The following is a 23078-nucleotide window of genomic DNA, read 5'->3' as shown; positions in this document are numbered from 1 at the left end:
TCTCCTTATCTGGTCTTATAATTTACTATATCAAATTGCATTTTATTATATGTTGTTATATTTCACTATATAAAGTTAACTGGTAACATTTAAGGCCGGAGCTATATTTATTGTTTTTATTCTGTTTTTGTTCTTCTTGTATTACTTGTAATTTTTATCTTAGGATAACTATGAAAATTGATTAAAAACAAACAGCCAGGAGCTAGGGATATCTGAATAGACTCCAAAGGTACTTTCTCTGGAGTAACTGAATTCAGAGGGGAAGTTATTTGCAGACTGTTCTGTAAAGAGTAGATTGTGTGGAGACTTCTCTTTCTAGCAGAATGACTGGTACCTTCCCTGAACTTCCCATGAAAAAATTTTAAATGTTGGATAAAACACTTAGAAGGTGTTAAGTTGCTTTGATGAGCTGGCAAGAAAGTTAGGATAATTGAAGCAAAAAAAATAAAAGGACTGCAGAGAGATAATAGAGAAAGTATACCTATCAAGGTTAGTTTTCATTCTGAGGGTATTCGCCAAACCCAAGTGAACTTGCAAGGCACAGAAGAGAAACAAAACCCAGAACTTACCCAACTCAGGGAATCTAGTAGAACATACCCCCAAACTCCACCTAGAGTACATGGATCGTCTAGAAATACCATTCCTTTCCCATAATCTCTCCACCTCCTGTAAAGGACTGAAAGAAAGTTGGTTACATTGGCATAGGCTGAAGGGAGGGAAAATTGCTAGAGAAACCAGTTTTGTTGCTAAAATATACATCCTCTGGGTGATGTGAGAAAATTTCAAAGTGAGAAGTTAGTTTAAAATGGGTTCCACACACCATTGTAAGGCAATTATACTCCAATAAAGATGTTAAATAAAATAAAATAAAATAAAATAAAATGGGTTCCAGGTTGGTAGTTCCCTTGGGTAAACTAGTAGAAGCTATCACTAATGTTTTCTAGTGGAACATACCTTCTAACCAGGCCTCAGAGAATTGCTCAGGGTAAATTTCTAAGGGAATGATCTTATGAAACATGCGCACACACACACACAATACACAACATATACAGGAAAAAAAGATCCAGGAACAAGATTCAGCAGAGTTGAGAGCCAAAAAGAATCAGATCAGCAAAGACTTCCAGTATTGCAATTATGAGACACATAATACAGGCTTATCTCACAATATTACTTTAATTAATAACTTTTTGCCATAATAGGCTCCTGCTTTTTAGATCTTTTTCTTGCCGTATTGCAGTATCTGTATGTTTTTAATAGCTGCATCATACATATTCCAGTAATAGATAGCTATGTCTGTAAATGTTTATATCAATTATATATATGCATATTTGTGTGTATCTTTGTAATCAGTTCTCTATTTTGCATTTTAAGTGATTTTTTTTTAAAGTTTAATATAGTGTTCTGTGATAAACATCCTTGTTTGTCAAATCTTAAGTTTACCCATGATATTATTTTCTATTGAGCCTAGGAGGAAATTCCTAGAAATTTTGGGATCAAGTAGTGTGTAAAATATTAACACTTAGGGTATGTGCTTTTCAACAATCACAACTGATCAAATGGAAAATTTAAAATTTGAGAATAAGTCCAAGATATGTTTGCCAGAAAAATGTGGAGCAAATATGATTGTAAAAATTCACTACAAGTTCACGTCTTTTTGGTGGTTGGCTGACATTGAACTTACTGCATTTAATGAAGGACAGAGGTCAAGATTTCAAACATAACAGGCTCATTTTTAAAAATAATCGTCATTATTTCAGTTGTAGATGAAAGCAAGGACTGTATTTCATTTTTTAATCAATCTCGTATTCCATTATGGTAAAAAAGTATATTGGACATTGAGATCTGCAAGGAATGGAGAGTCTAAATAGGTTGTAAAACACTGATTGTTTTTTATCAATTATTGGCTGAACATTGGGTGTGCACAGTCCTATATTGTGCTCTATTTATACAGCAACAGACAAAAAACATGACTCTGCCAGCTCTAATTCTGAGTGTTGATCATGTCACTGCTCATGTTTAGCTGACTTGGAAGACCAGTTTTGATTCAGTGAGAATATTGCAAGAATTGTTGCCTGGAGTGCCTGGAACGTTGACTATTGCTGATTAAACCTAAACAGTGATTGGTAAAGTTATTTGAAGCCACCCGTGCTTCAGTAATCCAGATGCTTCCAGTGAGCCATGAAATAATGTTGTTTCTGTTTGGATGCCAGCACTGATTATCCTTGTCAGTGAGCTAAATGCTACCATGTTTTGCCACTTGTATTTTGACCCTTAATTTGTATTTGAAGAGACCTTTATCTCTCTTACTTCTCAAAGTCATTTGGGGTTATTATTCTTTGTACCTGTCACATCAAGCCCTTCAGAATAATTCCTTTCAAACTTTGGGAGTACTTAGATTTAAGCATATCTCTGAGTGTGAAGACAATGACAGCATTTAACAATAGCATTTCTTCCAAATGAACTATTTCTGCGCTAAGCATTTCCAGTGGCCTGGACTCCACCGTAGGCCATTTCACAGGCAAAATAAGATTGATGGTCTCAGTGTGTTTTCAGCTTGATGCTTATTCGCACCATAAATCTACCACTCAGCTGACAAGACATCATCAGAAGGCTCCTGACTGGTCAGACATACGTGTTAGGTCAGCACTGAGATGGGCTCATCTGATTAGAGAACCTCACTGCATTCTGTCGTCCTTCGTATCACTTGCTTTATTTTAACAAGGACGACTGAGCAAACAGTAGGATCTTCTGCAACCTGAAACTTGAGTGAGGAGAGAAACCTTATTGTCTGTTTTAATCGTGGGTGATGAACCAGCACAGACACTTAGTTGAAACAGTACAAATAGTACAGATAGTTACCCAGCTGTACCAATGCCCAAATGCTTCTGTCCTAGCCACCACCTGTGACACCTGGTAATGCTTCCTTAATGATGGAAACAGACAGGGCCACCCCTACAGGAGTCAGGGGGCGGGGTCTAGGGCTGGTGGGAGAGGGTTCTTCTGGAGAACAAGATACTTATACTTCCTCTGTGTGCTGACCATTGCAGCACCCCATCCCCCCCACGTTCAGATTTTATTTTAAATAATTAGTTATTTAAAAATAGTAATGAGCATTAGGGCATAGACTTTTTGGAAAACAGTCTGCTAGTTCCTCAAAATGTTAAACATCGATTTAGCATATGACCCAGCAGTGCAAATTCTAGGTATATATGGAAGAGGAAACATATGTCCACACAAAACTTATACGTGGGTGTTCATAGTAGCATTGTTCATAATAGCCAAAAGGTGGAACTACCCAAATGTTTTATCACCTGGTAAATAGATAAGTGTGGTGTATACATACATTGGAATTTTATTCAGCCATAAAAAGAAATGAAGTACTATACTGATAAATGCTACAACATGGATGAACTTTGAAAACATTATGCTAGGAAACCAGGCACACGATAAGTAAGGTTGCAGACTCCAGCTTACATATATGAGAATCTCTGAGCTAGATATGCCCAACTAGCCACTAAAATAAATTTAATAGATTGAAGATAATTAAAACTAGGGCATCTGTTAAAGAGTGGAAAGAGAAAAGAGGATCAATGCAGTCTCCTGATGTAGCCTTAAAATAAAGTGAGTTGGAGGATAGTGTCACTAAGGTAGGAATGCTCCTCAACAGTGGTCAGAGTTCCCTTGTGCCTTATTGATCAACCATTTAAAAATCTGCATGCAGTGACTTTGGGTCCTTTGGTAATTGGTCATACTTCACGCTATGCTCTTCACAGAGCATGCCATCATAGACTCCATTACAGAAACTGTCAGTACTGTTACTAACGGAACTTTTTTTGACTTATGCTCATGAAGAGCTCCAGGTGAACATTTTACAGATAGCTCAGGATGAGCTCTTATTAACCTTAAAAATTGTTGCTTCATTTTTCTTTGTTTCTTGTCATCCCATCCTCCAAAACCTCTTCTCATTCGTTAGGAAGATAATTAAGGAACTGTTTTTTTTTTTTTTTTCCTTCTCTTTTTTAAACCAAGAGATCACCCCCAAAATAATAGATTGTTATAAATTTCACTTGTTACTTAGGAGCTAGAATGTATTCAGTTCTTGAACTACAAGATACGATTTTTATTTCTTTTTAAGAATTATTCATGGTCTTTAACCGAAAATGTAGGAGAGATTGTCTTACTTGAAACAAAACTCAGATGAGTTATTTGCTTCCTAGCAGCCTGCTCACGTTGAAATTTCCAAAAAATAAGATACTGCATGTGCACATACTCTACTGTTCTTTATGCTTCAAGACACATGCGGTTTGTCCTTCTCACAATGATCCATCACTGGACAGTCCCTAATTTAGATGGTCTTTCCCTACATTATACCTTATATCTATGAGTGACTCCAGGGAGAACGAAAAGGAACTTCCCTTTTCCCTCTGGGCTCAGATCCGTGGGATTTCCTTTCTTTCTTTCGTTACTCAGTCTTACCCCGACTCCCAAACTTTGCGGCTGCCTAATTCTTTAACTACCAAACATCAAACTTAACGGCCCCCCACATTCACCACCCCATTTCTAATTCAGGGGAGGGCTTCCTGTGTTTGTGACCGCAGGGAAAGTGAGGACAGAAACAATTCTCAGTATGTCCCTCTCTATGGCCTCCTGTTCCTTTCAAATCTCTCCCTCTCACTTCAGCCTCGAATGTCCTTTGACCTTATAGAGACCCTCAAGTGTCTGCTTCCACCATATTCTTTATTCAAGTTTCTTTCAAATTTCCTTTCTTTTCTTATCAAGCCTTGACCCATCTGTGGTTAATCACCTGAATTGTTTTTCTTACCAGAACCTTCAACTCTTTTTTTCCCATTGCCTTCTCACACATCCAGCTGGTAAATCCTTAACTCTGGCTCTCAAAGTCTCTCTTCTCCACACTTATTTCTGCTCTAGAATGTTCCATATTATATGCTGTTGCTGTAAATTCCAGTTATTTCATCTCACCTGGGCCCTCAGCAGTATAGGATTATCAAGGACTCCTTCATCAATATTTTTTTTCTCCCATTCCTTTCAAAGATTAGCTCATTTCAGCCCCACTCACCTTAAGCCTCCACCCCACTAAGGAAATTGAGCATGAATTTACTCATCAGGAACTCCTAATTCTTTGCTTTTTCATGCCACCCCTAAGAGACCCATTTTGTATAATAAAAGTACTCTGACAATGTCCAGGAGAGCGTTTTGTTTATTTGATTGTTTTGGTTTGGTTTTGGATTTGATGAGTGTAGAATGTTGAGCAAGAGACATGGTTTTTCTTGTTCAAAGGGTTGGTAAGTTTCAACTCCTAACAACTGTTGTGGCTGCTTAGAACACCGAAGGATTCTGGTTCGGTTGTCAATGACTGACAATGCTTATGACAGGGAATAATGGTATCTTGAGTGATGCATGTCATCCCTATTTTATTATAATTTTTGAGTACCAAAAGAACCCACCGGCATCATTTGCTTTTCTCACAGGGTTTGCCATGTTCATATTAAGTTATGGGTTCATATTAAGTTATGAGCCCAAAATTCATGCTTCAGTATTTTCAAGAATTACAGAGGACATTATTAGAGACAAGAGTATGATATAATTGCAGTTTGCTAAGAGAATGAAACTTGAATGTTCTTACAAAAAATATGAAGCTATGGCTGTGTTACTTTGGATGGGGAGGAATCCTTTCACAGTGGGTATGTGTATCAAACTATCACAATGTAAACTTAAAATATCTTAGAGTTTTGTTAATTATTATACCTCAATAAAGCTGAAAAGAAAAAGAAATACAAGGTTTTATGTTAAAAGAAAAAATTAACTAAATTTACATACTAGAACTGCTTATTTTATTGTGAGACCTTTGAGACTTTTCAAAACATTTTTTTGTGATGATAGTATCACTGTATTTTGTCTATTTTTTAAATTTTTATTTTATAGTGGAGTATAGTTGACAATGTTGTGTTAGTTTCCAGTGTACAGGAAAGTGATTCAGTTATACGTATACATGTATCTATTCTTTTTCAAATTCCATTCCCATTTAGGTTATTACAGACTATTGAGCAGAGTTCCCTGTGCTCTCCTTGTTGGTTATCTGTTTTAAATACAGCAGTGTGTACATGTCAGTCCCAAACTTCCAATCATTTTTCCTCATCTTTCCTTTTTCCTTTGTTACTAAAGTAAAAAACCGTAAAACACTGTATGGGCCTCAAAAGAATAGACATGTAGAACCGACCTGTAGTAACAGTAAAAGAAGAAGCAAAGAAGGGCTATTCGATTTTTTTACTTAAAAGGAGAAACAGAAAAAAAAAATCAGCTTATATCAGTGTTTTAGGTATTAATACAGGCAGACTATCCAAGTTCCGTCCCTGAAGGTCCCAACCCTTGTTTTTCTACCTTCATGTTCCTGGACCTCCAAGGAGTCCTCACCAGTAGACTGGGTTTAGAGGGGCCCTTATATCCTCTACTGGCAAGTCTGGAGAAAGGAGGAAAAGTAGAATTCTGCTTCTTGCTGCTGGGACTGTATTAGAAAGTGTTATTTTTGGCCTCAGTTGGACCATTAAATGTGTTTCCTCCAGAAACATTCTCTGCATGAGGGTTTTATCCATAGAATGTTGTTTTTCTTAAGCTTCACTTACATTTTTGGTCAAAGAGGCTTTGTGTGCCTTGACTTGGATAACCAACCGTGGTATTTAGTGTTGATTACATGGAAAGTGCATTTTACGTGTCAAACCACGGTAAAATCAGGGCTTAACTGCTCCCTATTTTAGAAATTTCCTCTATCACCCATCATCTACATCATTTGATTCAACCTATGAATTTCTTGGGACCATAAAATGATATTAAGCACATTGTAGTATATACAGTTGGGAAAAAATTGTTTGAATACTGAACCTACCATGTGTGGGACCTTGAGCAAGACACATCCCCCTAAGTCCCTCACAAGTCTCCATTTCCTCATCTGTGTTAGGTAATAATATTACAGGGATATTATTAGGATTAAGTGAATACAAACACCAGTTTCTTAGTCAATGTTTAATAAATATCAGTCCCCTTCCCCCCTCTTAACCTTCTTCTTACTCCCTGTGTAATACTTTACACCTGTCTTAATTATACAACATTAGGCTATCCAGGAATAAAATATAATTGAGCATTGAAATATAGGCAAGTCATTTACTTATAGTGGGAATAACTAATTTGTTTCTATTTGGAAGATTGTCTTCTACAAATAATATCTTAATCAATATACATTTTCAACACTTTATTGAAACATGGATTCCTCAGTGAGCAAACTATGCAAAATACAACTGCTTGGTCCTGTGTGGTTTGTACTTAGAATTCATTGGTCTAAAAGAGATATTCTTTATCATTTTCTGTTTGTTCATTTGCTTATTCATGTATTTAAAAATTTTTTTTATTATTTTTTTAAACATCTTTATTGGAGTACAGTTGCCTTACAATGGTGTGTTAGTTTCTGCTTTATAACAAAGTGATTCAGCTGTACATATACATGTATCCCCGTATCTCTTCCCTCTTGCGCTTCCCTCCCACCCTCCCTATCCCACCCGCTAGGTGGTCACAAAGCACCGAGCTGATCTCCCTGGGCTATGCGGCTGCTTCCCACTAGGTATCTATTTTACATTTGGTAGTATATATAAGTCCATGCCACTCTCTCACTTCGTCCCAGCTTCATGTATTTTTTTAAGAAGTATAGTTGATTTACAATATTGTGTTAGTTGTAGGCATATAGCAAAGTGATTCAGTTATATACATATGGATTCAGATTATTTTCCATTATAGGTTATTATAATATATTGAATATAGTTCCCTGTGCTATCCATGCTTATTCATATATTTATTTAATAAACATTTGCCAAGTGCTTATTATGTTCCAGAAATTATTCTAGGCACAAGAGTTATATCTATGAACAACAGTATGTGAAAATTATTGTTGATAATAGTTATACACTAGGTAAGAGTTGAGTCCAAAAGATGATCCTTTCCTCAAAGGGGCTTGTTGCCTGGATTTTCTTCCCAGATCCAATAGCAGTAGAATATCATCACCAACCCTGATTTGCTTGACTTGTCTGTAACAGTTAAGTCATTTGAGGGTAAGAATAAGTATTTTGTCTTTGTTTTCTTCTTCTTTTTTTTTTTTTAAATTTATTTATTTTTATTTATTTATTTTTAGTTTCGTTGGCTCTTTGTTGCTGCGCACGGGCTTTCTCTAGTTGCAGCGAGCAGGGGCTACTCTTTGTTGTGGTGCATGGGGTTCTCATTGTGGCGGCTTCTCTTGTTGTGGAGCATGGGCTCTAGGTGCGCAGGCTTCAGTAGTTGTGGCACGCGGGCTCTAGAGCGCAGGATCAGTAGTTGTGGCGCACAGGCTTAGTTGCTCTATGGCATGCGAGATCTTCCTGGACCAGGGCTCGAACCCATGTCCCCTGCATTGGCAGGCGGATTTTTAACCACCTCACCACCAGGGAAGTCCAATTTCGTTTCTTTTTATGGCTGAGTAATATTCCATTGTATATATGTGCCACATCTTCTTTATCCATTCATCTGTCGATGGACACTTAGGTTGCTTCCATGTTCTGGCTATTGTAAATAGTGCTGCAATGAACACTGCGGTACATGACTCTTTGAATTATGGTTTTCCACATAAAAAAGAACCACAGTGAAGGTGAACTTTTTTTTTTTTGATTAAAGTATAAATAATTTACAATGTTGTGTTAGTTTGAAGTGTACAACAAAGTGATTCAGTTATATATATATATTCTTTTTCAGATTCTTTTCTATTATAGGTATTACAAGCTGAGTATAGTCCCTTGTGCTATACAGTAGGTCCTTGCTGTTTACCTATTTTATACATAGTAATGTGTATCTGTTAATCCCACACTCCTAATTTAATACTCCATTTAATTATACTCCACTTTAATTATACTCCATTAAAGATGTTAAAAAAAAAAAGAAAAGTTTACCTTCACTGTGGTTCTTTTTTATGTGGAAAGGCCAACTTTACATCCAGAGCACATTATAAATGTCAGATGAGGCATACTGCTTTCTGTGGTTCAACAAAAATGGCCATCAAATTCTATACTATTTTCATCTAAGCTCTTGGCACAGAGCATGCATAATTTTAACATCTATACATTTAATATTGATTATTTTTAACTGAAAAATTAAGAGAAAGACTAATTTCCTGTTGTCAGGCTCCAAGTATTCTCAGCAATTTTTTAAAATTTCACTGCAATTCTGTTGACCCTAAAATAAGACAAAAGTGTTTTAATTGGTCTCACTAATGATATTGACTAGTACGATGTTGCCTAAAGTAGCAAGGATAACATTTTTTGAATATGAACCTTTTGTTTTTTCAGTTTATGTTCCAATGATATGTGTGTGTGTGTGTGTGTGTGTGTGTGTGTGTGTGTGTGTGATCATTTAGATCCTTAACTGCTTGGGAATTCTAAAGGGAAAAGTAGACAGTCATTTATTTGAGATGTACCATGTGTCAAATTCTGTACTGAATGCCCTGGAGTACGTTATCTTACCTTAACATCACCACAAGTCTCTGAAAGAGTTTATTGCAATCTGTGTTTTATAAATGGGAAAGTTGAGACTCAGAGAATTTAAATATTTTTATCATACTTATACTACTAATAAGTAGAGATCCGGGATCTGACACAAATCTTTTTCATTCTTCCCACTGTACGGTATGTAGTCCTCTCAGGGAGAACATTCCTTTCCATTTCTTTCTGAGACTTTTGGGTTTTTTGTGTGTTTTATTAACATGACTATGTTCATTATAAACTACATCAAATTCTAGCTGGGAAGAATCAAGGAATATGTAAGTTTAGGAGCTAATGACTTATAAGTAAATAAATTCTAAAAGAAGGGTCTAGCCTGCACGCACTAAGATGCTGTCATCCCCGCAGTCACTGGGTGGCCCTGGTGCCTTTTGCCAGTCACCTGAGGGAGCCCATCAGCCATTGTCCTCCTTGTTAGGACCAGGAAATATGACTGGGGCATTTTGTCCCCTCCTTTCTGCACAATATATATTCTACTTGTAACATGGCTGTCGGTTCCCCTTTCTTTCCAGCCATCCATCATCATTCAGCATTTTCTCTGGTGCCTGACACCTGGCCTGGGACAGCAGGGATTAGACAGTGAGCATAATGAATGAAGGGGAGGGACATGCACCTGCCCATCCCCTGCTCTTCTCAGGACTGAGCAACATGTTCCCTAAGAACATTCACGACGGCAGCTCCCAGATTACTTGATTAACGGAAGGCGTGTGAGGAGGGGCGAGTTTTGTTCCTCATGCAGAATATTGAAAAGCTAGAATAAACCTCAGAGGATGGAGACTCGCAGACCATGCAGTCTTTGGCCATGACCTTTACTTGTGGTCCTGACAGCTTTATTTTCAGGACTATTTTCACTGGGTTGGTGCTGTTTATTAGTAATTTAGTAAGCTAGATTTGGACTTGTAGTCTGTGAAGAGGAAATCACATCAAATGCAGTGTTGATGGCACTTGGTAATGGGCTTGGAAAAGCATACAAGCATTCCTGTAGATGGAATTTTGGTTGCAGGTTGAGGTAGGGAGGGGAATTTTTCTTTCTTTTCTTTTTTTTTTTAACAAGTCTGCCCAATCTTTACTTTTTAATTAGTTTAACCCTACTGTGTGAATCGGTAATAGCCTTTATGTAGCTAACACGGATTTAGAACAAATGAAACTATTAGTTTCTAGCTTGATGCGTTGTCATCATGCCTTTATTTTCACAGCCAAATCTTCCTCCCACTGACATTTCTAGTGGCTGTTGTGCCTTATTTTTGGTATTGCATCTTTATTTTTTGTTATCTGTGTTCCCCATATGATTGTCATCAACAAAAGTTGATGAAGCACACCTACTAGCTGTAAGCCTTTAGGGATACAGAGAGCATTGCTGACATTTGTTAGGTTCTTGGCAGTTCACCAAGGACTTGCACATATAGTTTCTCATCTAATTCTAATAACATTCTACTGGGTTAGGTCATCGTTTCTTCCTTCATTCATTCACCAAATATATATTTTTTATAAGTACTTTCTGGGATGTTACATTCCAAGTGGGGAAAAGGTTACATAAGAACTAGAAAACAAGTGACAGTAACAGAAGAGACCTATGTTAAGGTTATATGGTTTATTTTATAAAGTCACTGTTAATGGAGTTTTGGACATTGGGAGAGGGGCACTTGACAGTTTAGGTCTAGACCTGGGCCCTAAAGGAATGGTAGGAGGGGAGAGGTCTCCCCAGATAGAGCCCAGTGTGGACAAAGGCATTGAGGTGGTCATGCATGCAGTGTGTTCAGTGTGCATGAAGATGCTAGTTTGGAGCTGGGGTAATCAGGCCTGTATTTAATTATTGAGTATCTAAAATCAGAAAACTTCAGGATTTTTAGAAACTATTAGAGATCATGCAGTCCAACTCATATTTGTCCTTTAAAGATATGCTCATATTGAGTAGATTAGTGCATTATTTTTTGTGTGTAGATTTATTTATTTTGTAGGAAGTCATTTATGTTGTTCCTGGAGTGCAGAATATAACCTGATTTCTTCGACACATGTGCACGTTTCCTTGGTGATTCAATTCTGACTCGATTTTACGATCTTAGAAAGAGAAGTGTTAGTGAAGAAGATATTTTTATTCTTTATTTTTTGTTTGTTTGTAACCATGCCATGTGACCTTTTGGGGAAGATTTTTATTAAAGGAGTAGTTCCTGTTGTAGTGTTGATGCTCTCCTTTTGCTTTTCTTTTAACTGAGCAAAATCACTGACTTAGCAGAACACTGACATCTCCAATGCAAATATAATAATACAAGAGGATTTTTTTCCAAGTGAGAACAAACAGCTCATGATTTTGAATCTAGAGCTGTACATGCCATTACAGTCTCTGTTTTTCTTAAGAAAAGCCATCCTTTGATTAGTTGGTGGAAACAACTGATCCAAATGGGATTTGTCTAGACTCTGGTGCCTCTGGGAAGTCTTGATGATCCAGGCTATGGATTTCCAAAGCTTCACATGTTTTTATCAGTCAATTTCCAGGATACCTCAGAGACCATTAAGGCAGATAATATATCAGGTGAGGTTTATGTTTGGTATCATGCAGAGAACTATAATTAAAAAGAAACTTTAAGTTAGCAAAAATAAATGCAGTATTGTAAGTGTAGATTGTTAGGGTTTTGAGAAAGTCTATTAAATAGCATCTACCTTTCCTGTCAGAGTTCTGACACTATTATGAAATAATATAAGTAAGTAAATGGAAGATGAAATACCACTTTTATGTTGATATAAGCTAGACTGAAAGATGTAGCCTAAGAGAGTTAAGAGAGCCAAATGAGTTTGCTGACTGAACATCAAAATCAGACAAATTTACTTACTCACTTATAGAAGGTACTGGACCACTTTATCCTTCTCTGACAAGGTAGGACCTTCACTGCTAAACTTAGTGAGACAACGCTGACTTTGTACAGGCATTCTGGTTTCTAAAGTGGAATAAGGGGATTGCTGAGCTCTGCATGCCCAGCTTTTTCTTCTCAATTTACCAAAGAAGTTAGTTCACTTCCCTTGAGTGGGTAAAAGATGGACAGAGGCCAGGGATTACTTTAATTGAGCTTCATCCTAATGCATAGAAACATGAAGTGGGGGTGGGGGAACATTTCTCCCAACACCCCAGGATGTACATTTGTCACGTTCTAAACTCTGAAATTAGGATATATCTTAAATCAGTGACATCTTAATGGCTATCGACCGGAAGATAGTCATAATGAGTTGTTTTTGCCTCAGTACTTGTGAGCTGAGCAGTTAGTCTTCACATCATGACCCTTCAGTATTTCAATTAGTGAACCTCTTAAGGACCATTTGACGAAAGAGTATTAATCTTGGTTGCTGTAAGTACACCTTCTCTCTAAACCTTCTAATAGTATCAAGAACATGTCAACATTAAACCTTGCAGAATTGGTATCAGCAGCTTGGAGTAAAATACTGGCTGTACTCCTTCAAGAAATCCACTTAGTGAAACTGTTTAGAAAACAAAGATAGTGACCACTCTGAGCCATTCAGAAGAGCTGGACTCTGAATATTGAATAGTTTTAAGAATACCTTAACCAACTCACTTTTCTTATGTTTCCTTATTATATGTGTATGAGAGATTTTGGCTAAATATCTCTTTATCTTAAAAACCTTAATAAATCCTTACATTTACTTATTTATGAATTATTTAACCTAGTTCTGTGTATTTAAACTGTAAAGAACTTTTCAATAAGAGAAAAAAAAGAAGATTCCAAATAATAAGGAAGCATTGTATACTTTAGTTAGCAGGATCTTTTTTCTTAGTGTTACTTACAACAATAGTGTATCTTACAATTAGTGGGGTCTTAGATTTGATGAAATATGCTTGGTTAGGTTCATATGGGCCTCTGCTCCAACCTTCTGAGCCCTAGACAAGCCTGAATGGCACTTCTTCATTCCCCTGAAGTTTTCATGTGCCATGCTGTACAAGGTTGACCCTGGTGATTAGAGATCAAAATTTTAACTTTAACTGGGTTGTACCCTTGCATTGTTTCTTTATACAGTTATTCTTACTGTGCTTCCATGTTCTCACTCCAGAGTGAAAATGCGAATCCATTGCTTATTTAATGAGGAAGACTGGATCAAGTCATTCAAAATAAAATAATTTTGTAAATATTAAAGGCAGCTGTTTTCAAAAATGATCTTCCTTGTGATAGTGTACCATACTTCTGATAGGCTTATTTCTTTGTAAAAGTTCTGATAAGCTAATCTCTCTTTTATTTTTTTTCTGAAAGGGGGTCCTGATGACAACTTAATTGAAGGTGGAGGAACAAAATTTGTCTGCAAACCTGGAGCCAGAAATATTACTGTCATATTCCATCCATTATTAAGGTAAGTCAAATCCTATGTACTTACTGAAGATCAATATTTTCATTATTTATGCTAACGTACTGAATGCCAGTAGGTCAGTCAGCATTGAAACAAGTCATAAAAAGAACTTTTTCCATTTTATAGGACCTCACAATCAAAGTGCATCAATAGAAAATTAATGTCAACCCTACTAAGTAGCTACTTGGTCTCGGGAGTAATTCTTCATAAATACATTTACTTGATTTTCTTTCTTAACTACTCCCTGTCCTGTTCCTTGTCTCTATCCCTTAACTATTTCAGGGGTTGGCGAACTATGGCGCACAGGAGAAATCTAGCCTGTCCCTTGTTTTTGTAAATAAAGTTTATTGCCAGAGTCAGGTTCATCCATTTATGTATTGCCCATAACAGTCTGGGGGCTCTAGTTGCAGAGTTGAATGTTTGCAGCAGAATCCATATACCTCACACAGCCTAAACTATTTACTTGCCCTTTACAGGAAAAAATAGCAGCACCATGATCTGTCTGTTTTAAACTAATGACTCAGATATCCTTTGAGAACTGGCAGGTCTCTGAACAAATATGATTTACAAAAACTGAAAGACATTGTATCAATCAAATATGTGGTTTTATATATTGAAGGATAAAGCTTGTTAGTGAGTAGAATGAAATCTATTAAAATGCTCAGTTTGTTGTGATACTATGATTTAAGAAAATGAGAATCTGTGATACTTCCATTTAAAAAACTTCTAAGCCCTAAATACCTTTAAAAAGGTACTTTTGCGGGGGGCGCAGGGAAGGGGTGTGGTTATTCAGTGGATCTAAAGTTTCAGTTTTATAAGATGAGGAAGTCCTACAGATGTTACACAATAATGTGCATATAGTTCACACTTCTGTACTGTACACCTGAAAAAGGTTAAGAAATGGTAAATTACATGTTGTGTGTGTGTTTTTTTTTAAATTATTTATGGCTGTGTTGGGTCTTTGTTGCTGCGCACAGGCTTTCTCTAGTTGCGGCGAGCGGGGGCTACTCTTAGTTGTGATGCGTGGGCTTCTCATTGTGGTGGCTTCTCTTGTTGCGGAGCACGGACTCTAGGCGCATGAGCTCAGTAGTTGTGGCTCGTGGGCTCTAGAGCGCAGGCTCAGTAGTTGTGGTGCACAGGCTTAGTTGCTCCACAGCATGTGGGATCTTCCCCGACCAGGGCTCGAACCCGTGTCCCCTGCATTGGCAGGCGGATTCTTAATCACTGCACCACCAGGGAAGCCCAAATTACATGTTTTTGAGTACAGCAAAAAAGAGTACTTTGGGGACACAGATATACAATATAATATTAATTGTATGTTTTCTCTATAATGAGCCAGTGTTTAGTTTTGCTGTATATTCATACAGTGGACCAGAAACTCTTGGGCTCACTAAAAGTTAGGTACCTCAGATCATCACCTTAACTTTCTCAGGTAACTCCTGTAATATTTGAGGCATTTGGTATAACAGTTAAACAAATGCTACTGAACTGGCCAGAGATAACACTGTATATACTTTTCCAAAACAGAAACGGTTTATTGCTGGAATTATCCTACCTTCTCATTAACCAACACTTACTAAATTGACATCATTAGAACTAGTTTAATTCAAATCTCTTATTTAGGTAACCAGTTTAAAAAATTATACTGGAGTATTTTACCCAATTAATTTTAAATGTGAAAGCACAAATATGTAAGTTGAACTACAAAAATACCTGACTTTCACACAATTAAAAATAAGAGATTTTTGAAGAAACATCACTAACCTTAAAAAAAAAAAAAAAGTTTTAGCAGCAAGTAAATTCATGTGAGTTAAGAATCATGGAATTAAGAGAATTAAAACTATTCCTCTGTAAATTTAGTTGATTTATATGTATATATCAATTTATATATATAAATCAATGAATTTATATATATAATTCATTATATATGTGTATATATATGAATATATAATAAGTAAATTACAACATTTAGGATTTCTAAATTAACTAACAACTATCATATATATCAGCTGACTTCAGTAATTAGTTTGGTACTTACTCTCTTTTCCAATTACAATTGATTTCTACTTAGTGTTGCTAATTGTTAGGAAAATGGAAAGATAGCTTAATCATTATAGGCATCTTCTAACCTAGATTTAACGCCATAATTTACTGCCAAGTTATGCTATGGCTTCAATAAATGGAATCCTTATGTTTACATTTGTTTTTAACTCTGGAAGAAATCCTTTAGAAGTTTCTTTAGCAGTGTTGTCAGTAACCACTTTTCAAGAGATTTTTTTTCCCATAAACTTATTTTGTCTTTTTAAATGCGAAGTTAGGAGAATGGAAAAAATACATACTTATTTCACACTTAATATAATGCATTTCTGGTAAAATACTGATAGAGTTTAATGTATTCTTGACAATTATTTTTTACTATTTATGCTGCTTCCCTGGAGAGTTGTTTTAAGGCTTGATAATACTCCTACTAGTTTTACTCACTAGTTTGGTCTCTACTTTCATTCAGTATTTTAATTTATTATTGATGAGAACTGGAGAAAGTTTTGTGGCATAATGCAAATAGTTGAGGAAGTCACAAGACTATTATGTGGTCTACAAGGTGAAGCAATTCCTTCCTAAGCAGGTGATCATTATAGACTTTAAATTAGCCTTTGGGTCAGATTTTAACCTTACTTCTCAGACCCATTATAGAGCCTCACCTGAATGCTCATAATGGGATTATGGAACTTCAAATGACTAAGATCTTTCAGTGTTGTTAGTTTTTTTTAAATTTATTTTTAGTTTTTACACTTCAGCATTGGCTGATTATTGGATTTATTGTTTCTTCTAAAGATTAGAAGTTTATGAGAGTTTTCTGGTGGCCTAGTGGTTAGGATTCTGGGCTTTCACTGCCATGGCCCGGATTCAGTCCCTGGTCGGGGAACTAAGATCCTGCAAACCACACAGCACAGCCAAAAAATTGAATAAATAAACAAATAAATAAAGTTTAGAAGTTTAGTTTTGGTAATGAGAAGAATCAGCGTTCATTATCATACTATTTCATTTTTACAGTTATCATAAAACATTTCTCATTTCTCCTATAGTCATTCAGTTATTCATAATCAACAGTTTTTTGAAGTGTTTATTAAATGCTTATGATGTGTTCTTTTCTCTGAATTAGATGTGGACTCTTGTTTAGAAATAGTCTCTTTTATTTTTATGAGATTCTTTATATAAAATATGTATAGATACCATTTTCTATCCTTCAGAATGCCCCTTGCTTATTTATTTTTTTTCCATGCTAGTTCAAAGTGAATGTGATTTAGCATTTTGTTATTTCAAAGGCAATATAACATAGTGGGAGAGAGAGTGTAGAAGAACTGAAAGATGGAGAAAGAGCACAAATTTTGAAATTAAAAATGGAAACCACAACAAGTTATCTAGGTTCAAATCTAGGTTCCTTTACCTCAGTTTGACTCACAGGTTATTTATTGGACTCTGATTCTATGCCAGGTCCTGTGGAACCAAAAAAATAATAATAATAATAAGATCAAACCCTTGCCTAAAGGTACTCACTTGGTAGCTGTGTGAGTGGCAAAAATTAACAAGCTTGAAAACACCAATTATTGAAGAGGATGTGGATCAATGGGATCTCTTATACACAGTGTGTAAATTGGTACAGCTTCTCTTGAAACCATTTTCACATTATTGAGCAATTACATATCCTGTTACCCAGTTTGCCTCCTCATGTGTTTCTACTTGTATGGAGTGACTCACATTATTTTTCCATCCCAATTTTTCTTTCTCTAATTGATTATAATAATCTTTATTTATAACTTACATCATATTCAAAGAGTAAGTTTAGAAGGGGCTTATCACAAGTTGGCTTTTATCACAAGCCAACACCTGTTTAAATAGTATGTCACTGTTTTCTTACACTATCTCTTGGTAAACTCAAGTGTTTTTTATTGGAAGGGAGAAACCCTCCCAAGTGTGTGGGTCCTTCATTTTTCATTGTTGCTCTTCCCCTTTGACTAGCAACTCTTGTACTCTGTCTTCCTGAAACTTTGCATATGGCTTTTCTACACTTCATTTATTTAAAATATTCTCTTCATAATTTTTATTCAACTGGAAGTCCTTCTTTGCAGCCTAAAGGTTTTCAGTATTGGAAACTGAATCATCCTGCTAAGAAGACCACATAGCAGATTCCCATTATGCTGTTTTATATATTCTTAGCAGTTGTTTATACTGTCCTCCTATAAAATCATCGTACAAGGTCCCAGATCTGGTAACCTTGCAAACTTACTCTTGTACTTTTCTCATAACCACTGCAGTCTCAACACTAGGAAACCATACCAGGTTCTGGAGGCTAATATACTGACTCCCAATTGGTTCACTACCCATGAACTCTGCTGGCCCCTTGACTTGTTTATTTAATGCTTTTCCTTACTATTTTCTCTTTCTAGTTAAGAAACCAGCAGTTTGTCTCTTAGAGAGTGAAGTTTTAGAAAGATGAGGTACAGTAATCTTTATCTTGCTTGCTATACTCAGCCTAACAAGACATTGTGTGCAATTAAACCCTTAATGTAAGCTTTTAATGATAACAGGTCATCTAATCAATTTTTCTTCCTGTGGGTCTAAAATGAACAAAAGCGTATTGAAATAAAAAGATTTCTAGCCATACCTAGGTAGATTCTGAAATACTTTGACAAAAATATAGACCTAGAAAATGGTAGGACTAATACCTGCTCCCCTACCCCCCGCTCCCACTGACTTATTTGTTATTTTTTAGTTTCTCTGGAAACACTTAAGAGGAATGGATGGATTCACTGTAATAAATGGGTTTTATTTTAAAGGTCTTGAACTGGGGGAACAGAAGGAAGATTAATTCAACATTAATGTTGAAATTTTAATGTCATATTTCCTTTCTTTTGTCTAGGTCTGATATACATTCAGATTTTTTTTTCAAAAATTTCTATTTTTGAATAATTACATCATGGTTATTATTAACCATGATCTAAATGTAAATAAACCTTTACCAATAAAGTGTGCATTTTATTGAGGTATCAACCACAGTTTGATATAGAGTAATATTTTTTAGTTACAATTAATATGTAATCTAGCCATTTCAGGAACTTTGAAATTACTCTGTGGCTGCTATATTTGGGGATTCTGTGGGGAGGGAAGGGAGTGAGAATTTATTTTTCCCTATTTTTTTATTTATTATTATTCTTTATTCTCTAAAAATCTAAAAATATTATTTGCGTCTTACATTTGTTAATACAGTTCTTTCATATAGCAAAAAATGGGTGAAAACAGAATTATTACCTTAAAAATCTAAATGATTGCAGCATCTAACTGAAGTATTTAGAAAACAGTCTAAAGCTTTACCTCTCTCTCCCTTTTTACGGTATGCATTTATTATTGCATGCATTCTGGAACAATTAGGCACATTAGTGGGGACTGTTACTAATGTGTTGCTAATGAAAACAAAGTCATGTATTTGACTGTTGTACTCACCATCTCATATCTGCAGGCTTTGAGTTTTAAAGGTGAAGTCATCAAAGAAAGGTGGTGGGATTTAATGCAGCCCATCAGGGTTTGAGAAGCAAAAATTCCAAGTGTTTAGAGCCAGGACAAGTCAGCAGTGAGAACACAGGAGTCCGAAGAAGTCTTCTCACTGTTTCCTCACATAGCCTCTTCCCCTTCTAACAAGGACACTAGCCCTATTGGATTAGGGTCTCACCATCATGATCTCATTTAACCTTAATTATCTACTGCAGAGAATGTACATTAAATTTTGCAATTAGAATGAACTCGGGAAGTTAATTTATTAAATGCTTTATTTAATCATTCTTTTAGCACTGGAGTCATTGTTTGAATGGAAAGGAGTTATGTATATTGCATGATAGAGAAGATAGACCACTGAAAGTGGGCGGAGTAGAGGATACAAGTGATCGACCACTTTTTAGTTTTTGATGTTGGCCAAATCACTGTGTGTCTTAGTTTTCTGTAGCTATAAAATAGAGGAGTTGGTTGGTCTGGATTTTGTTTTCTGTCTTTAAAGTTTTGTGATTTTGTGATGGGGAAATGCTTTTATAATATTTAGGGACTCCAAAGGCCTGACATTTAAAATTTGAAAAGTCCAAATGACAGTGCATTGTTTCTTTTGCTTATTTGCTTCAACCAGCTTTTAAAAGGCGTTTGGCTCTTTAGAATAATGAGCGCTTTGCATTTCTGAAGTACTTTCTTATGAGATAATTGAAAGAACAGATGTTTGCAGTCTTGGGGTGACTTGGCAGCGGTAGCAGGCTGGAGACCTGGTGGATGGTGATGGTATTTAAAGCTGCAAAAATGTCACTGACGCTTCCTCTGTTGAACACAACTGGAATATTCAGTATCCAGGCTGTGAGCATTTTTCACTATTTATTTTCACCCACACTTCATTAAATCAGGCAGCAGTGAAACACTTCCTGGGTAGAACCAAAAGTATTTATTGGTCAGTAAGGAGTAGGCTGGCATTTAGGTCAGTTAGGGATATGAAACTTTCCTGGTCACATGGGCTTTGGTGATAGACAGTATCTCTCTAGTTGTCTGTGTGCCTTTCTTCGGGCAAACAGCAGTAGGAACAACAAGTACTTGTAATCATACCGTCTAATCATATTTGTCCATAATTATGGAGAAGAAGACCTTCTAAAAGTTAATCTTGTCAGCTGTAGAAGCTGCCAGTTAGCAGCAGTATAGGGAACTGTTTCAAAGCCTGAGAGAATGGCTATCGGTAAAAACTATTTTCTAAGACTTCATCTTACTGTAGTTTGGACACTCAGGAACCCCTCTTTTTAAGGATGAAGCCATTAACACTCCTCTGTTTGGTATAGTGAAAGTCCTTTGTCCCTCCTAACAATTACATCTCCTGAAATGGAAAATAAATCTCTGATGTATAGCCAAATTTGACAGTATTATCCAGAGATACTGAGCAAATGTTGTTATGCCGTTAGTCTATCAACATGTTATGAAGGACTTATCCTGTGTGACATTCCAGATACATGAGAGTTTTTCAGTAGTTGCAGCTGAACTATAAATTGTTGTTTTCTCTTAAGGAAGTAGTATGGTTTGATGGGCTGCTTTGCAGAAGGCCTGTGGTTTGTTTTGTTTTGTTTTTTGTAATAAGCTTTGCCAACAAATCTGTTTTTTATAGAAAATAATTCAGGAATAATTACTTAGCTATGAATTATATACATTATTAGTCTAAACATGCTCTAGCACAAAAGGTCTTTTCAACTTTTTCTGGTACTAACTTGCTTATAAGTGAATTACTTTGGTAAGACTGTTTTAGGTCTTCAGAACTCCGAGTCTGCTTTCCTATAATATCCTGGATTTCTGCCCTTCATGATCTTTCCTTTCTCAAATCTTTTCCTAGCACTACTTCCACAATTAAGGGAGTGGTGGTTCAGATTTATCTTCTATATGAATGGGGTACACAGTAAATATTTGTTTAAAGAATTAATAGGTAACTTATAGAAGTGCTTAGCAAATATTTGTTGATTTGAAGTGAATTTATCAGATCTGAATAAAAATATAAAGGGAAATTTTTTTAGTAATGATATTGAAATAGATCAATATTTCTTTTGTACCTAAAAATGGTATACATTTTTTATCATTGATTTACCTCTGTTGTAACTATAAAGTGTTTGTTAAAGGATAAAATATAGAAATGTTAAGGTGAATTTAGAAATTTGGTTTTTTTTATAGCATTAATCCTAAACTACAACTCTTTTAACTTAGCCTCATATTTTGTTTTTTTGTTGTTTTTTTTTTTTTTTAATTAATTAATTTATTTATTTATTTTATGGTTGTGTTGGGTCTTCGTTTCTGTGCGAGGGCTTTCTCTAGTTGCGGCAAGTGGGGGCCACTTTTCATCGCGGTGCGCGGGCCTCTAACTATCGCGGCCTCTCTTGTTGCGGAGCACGGGCTCCAGACGCGCAGGCTCAGCAATTGTGGCTCACGGGCCTTGTCGCTCCGCGGCATGTGGGATCTTCCCAGACCAGGGCTCGAACCCGTGTCCCCTGCATTGGCAGGCAGATTCTCAACCGCTGCGCCACCAGGGAAGCCCCCTCATATTTTGTTTTTATTGATAGCAGTTATATAGTAGAAACAGATACTTTTTCCTTTCACCTTTTCTAAGCTTATGGTTGCCTAAAATAGTTTTGCCTTATTATTCTTTCATGAATTATAGAAGCCCTTTTCAAGATTATAAAACCTTTTCTAACAGAAGAAACCTTGCTTTAAAAGCTTTCTTATGTAGCTTCTTCTGTTTCTGTTAGATTTTTTTTTTAACTTTATTTACAAGGGTACCATAGCCCCTGGATTCTTTCTTGATATTAGAAAGTTAGATAGATTGATAGATAGGTAGACAGATCAATAGATAGGTAGATGATAAATCGATAGATAGGTAGACAGATCGATAGGTAGATAGCGTGCGTGTGTGTTTGATTATTGGAGTTAGCGTGAATGTCATAGAGTGAAGTAATTCTGTATTTCTTTTCCCAATATTTTTTATCCTTGAGAAATGCACAAAAGTTGGCCCACCCATGTCAGTTTGATGTGTGCATTGGCATTTGGCAGAATATTATTCTGAGTGTTCACAGGTATGTGATATTTTTATACCGATACATGTTTGTTCTTAATGAGCTAAAGCTTATATAGACATTTTGAAAGATGCTGGTGATTAGACAGCCTAGCAAATAACATTGTAGGTCATACATTATTCACGCATGGGAGGAAATTTTGCTGTCTTATTGCATTTTTATGAAACACAATGGTTTTTTCCTTGTCCTCAGAATTATGAAAAATATTGCTATCTTTTCAGACTGTTTGACCTGTGAAGGCCAGTGAAACACTTGAGTGGCAGTATATTTAGATTTCAAACCCCACATTTGAGTCACTGCTTTGGAATTTATATAATAAATGTTAAATGCTTTTAGTCTTCAAACTAAGTAATGTTTGGAGATTATAAATTTTTTTTCTAAGCTTTCTCTTTTGTATTTTCAAAATATGTTGTGTGATATATGCCTGAACACTGATTGCAACTAACTGGCAATTTTATATTAATGGAGTAAACTGAAGAGTCTGTCACAGTTCCAGCCCACATGTCAATGCACATTT

The 23078-nt window shown here is 36.0% G+C and overlaps 1 protein-coding gene across 1 annotated transcript in view; it reads left to right on the top strand.

Annotated features, from left to right (window-relative positions):
* EXOC4 (exocyst complex component 4) overlaps positions 1–23078 on the top strand; it is a 797314-nt gene that overhangs the window by 350602 nt on the left and 423634 nt on the right. Inside the window, exon 10 of the mRNA XM_036863209.1 lies at positions 13841–13937. Within this exon, the coding sequence (XP_036719104.1) occupies positions 13841–13937 (97 nt within the window). The remainder of the gene's footprint in view (positions 1–13840; positions 13938–23078) is intronic.

Source organism: Balaenoptera musculus, chromosome 9 (assembly GCF_009873245.2).
Source record: "Balaenoptera musculus isolate JJ_BM4_2016_0621 chromosome 9, mBalMus1.pri.v3, whole genome shotgun sequence".
Lineage (NCBI taxonomy): Eukaryota > Metazoa > Chordata > Mammalia > Artiodactyla > Balaenopteridae > Balaenoptera > Balaenoptera musculus.
This window is presented reverse-complemented; position numbering and strand designations above follow the sequence as displayed.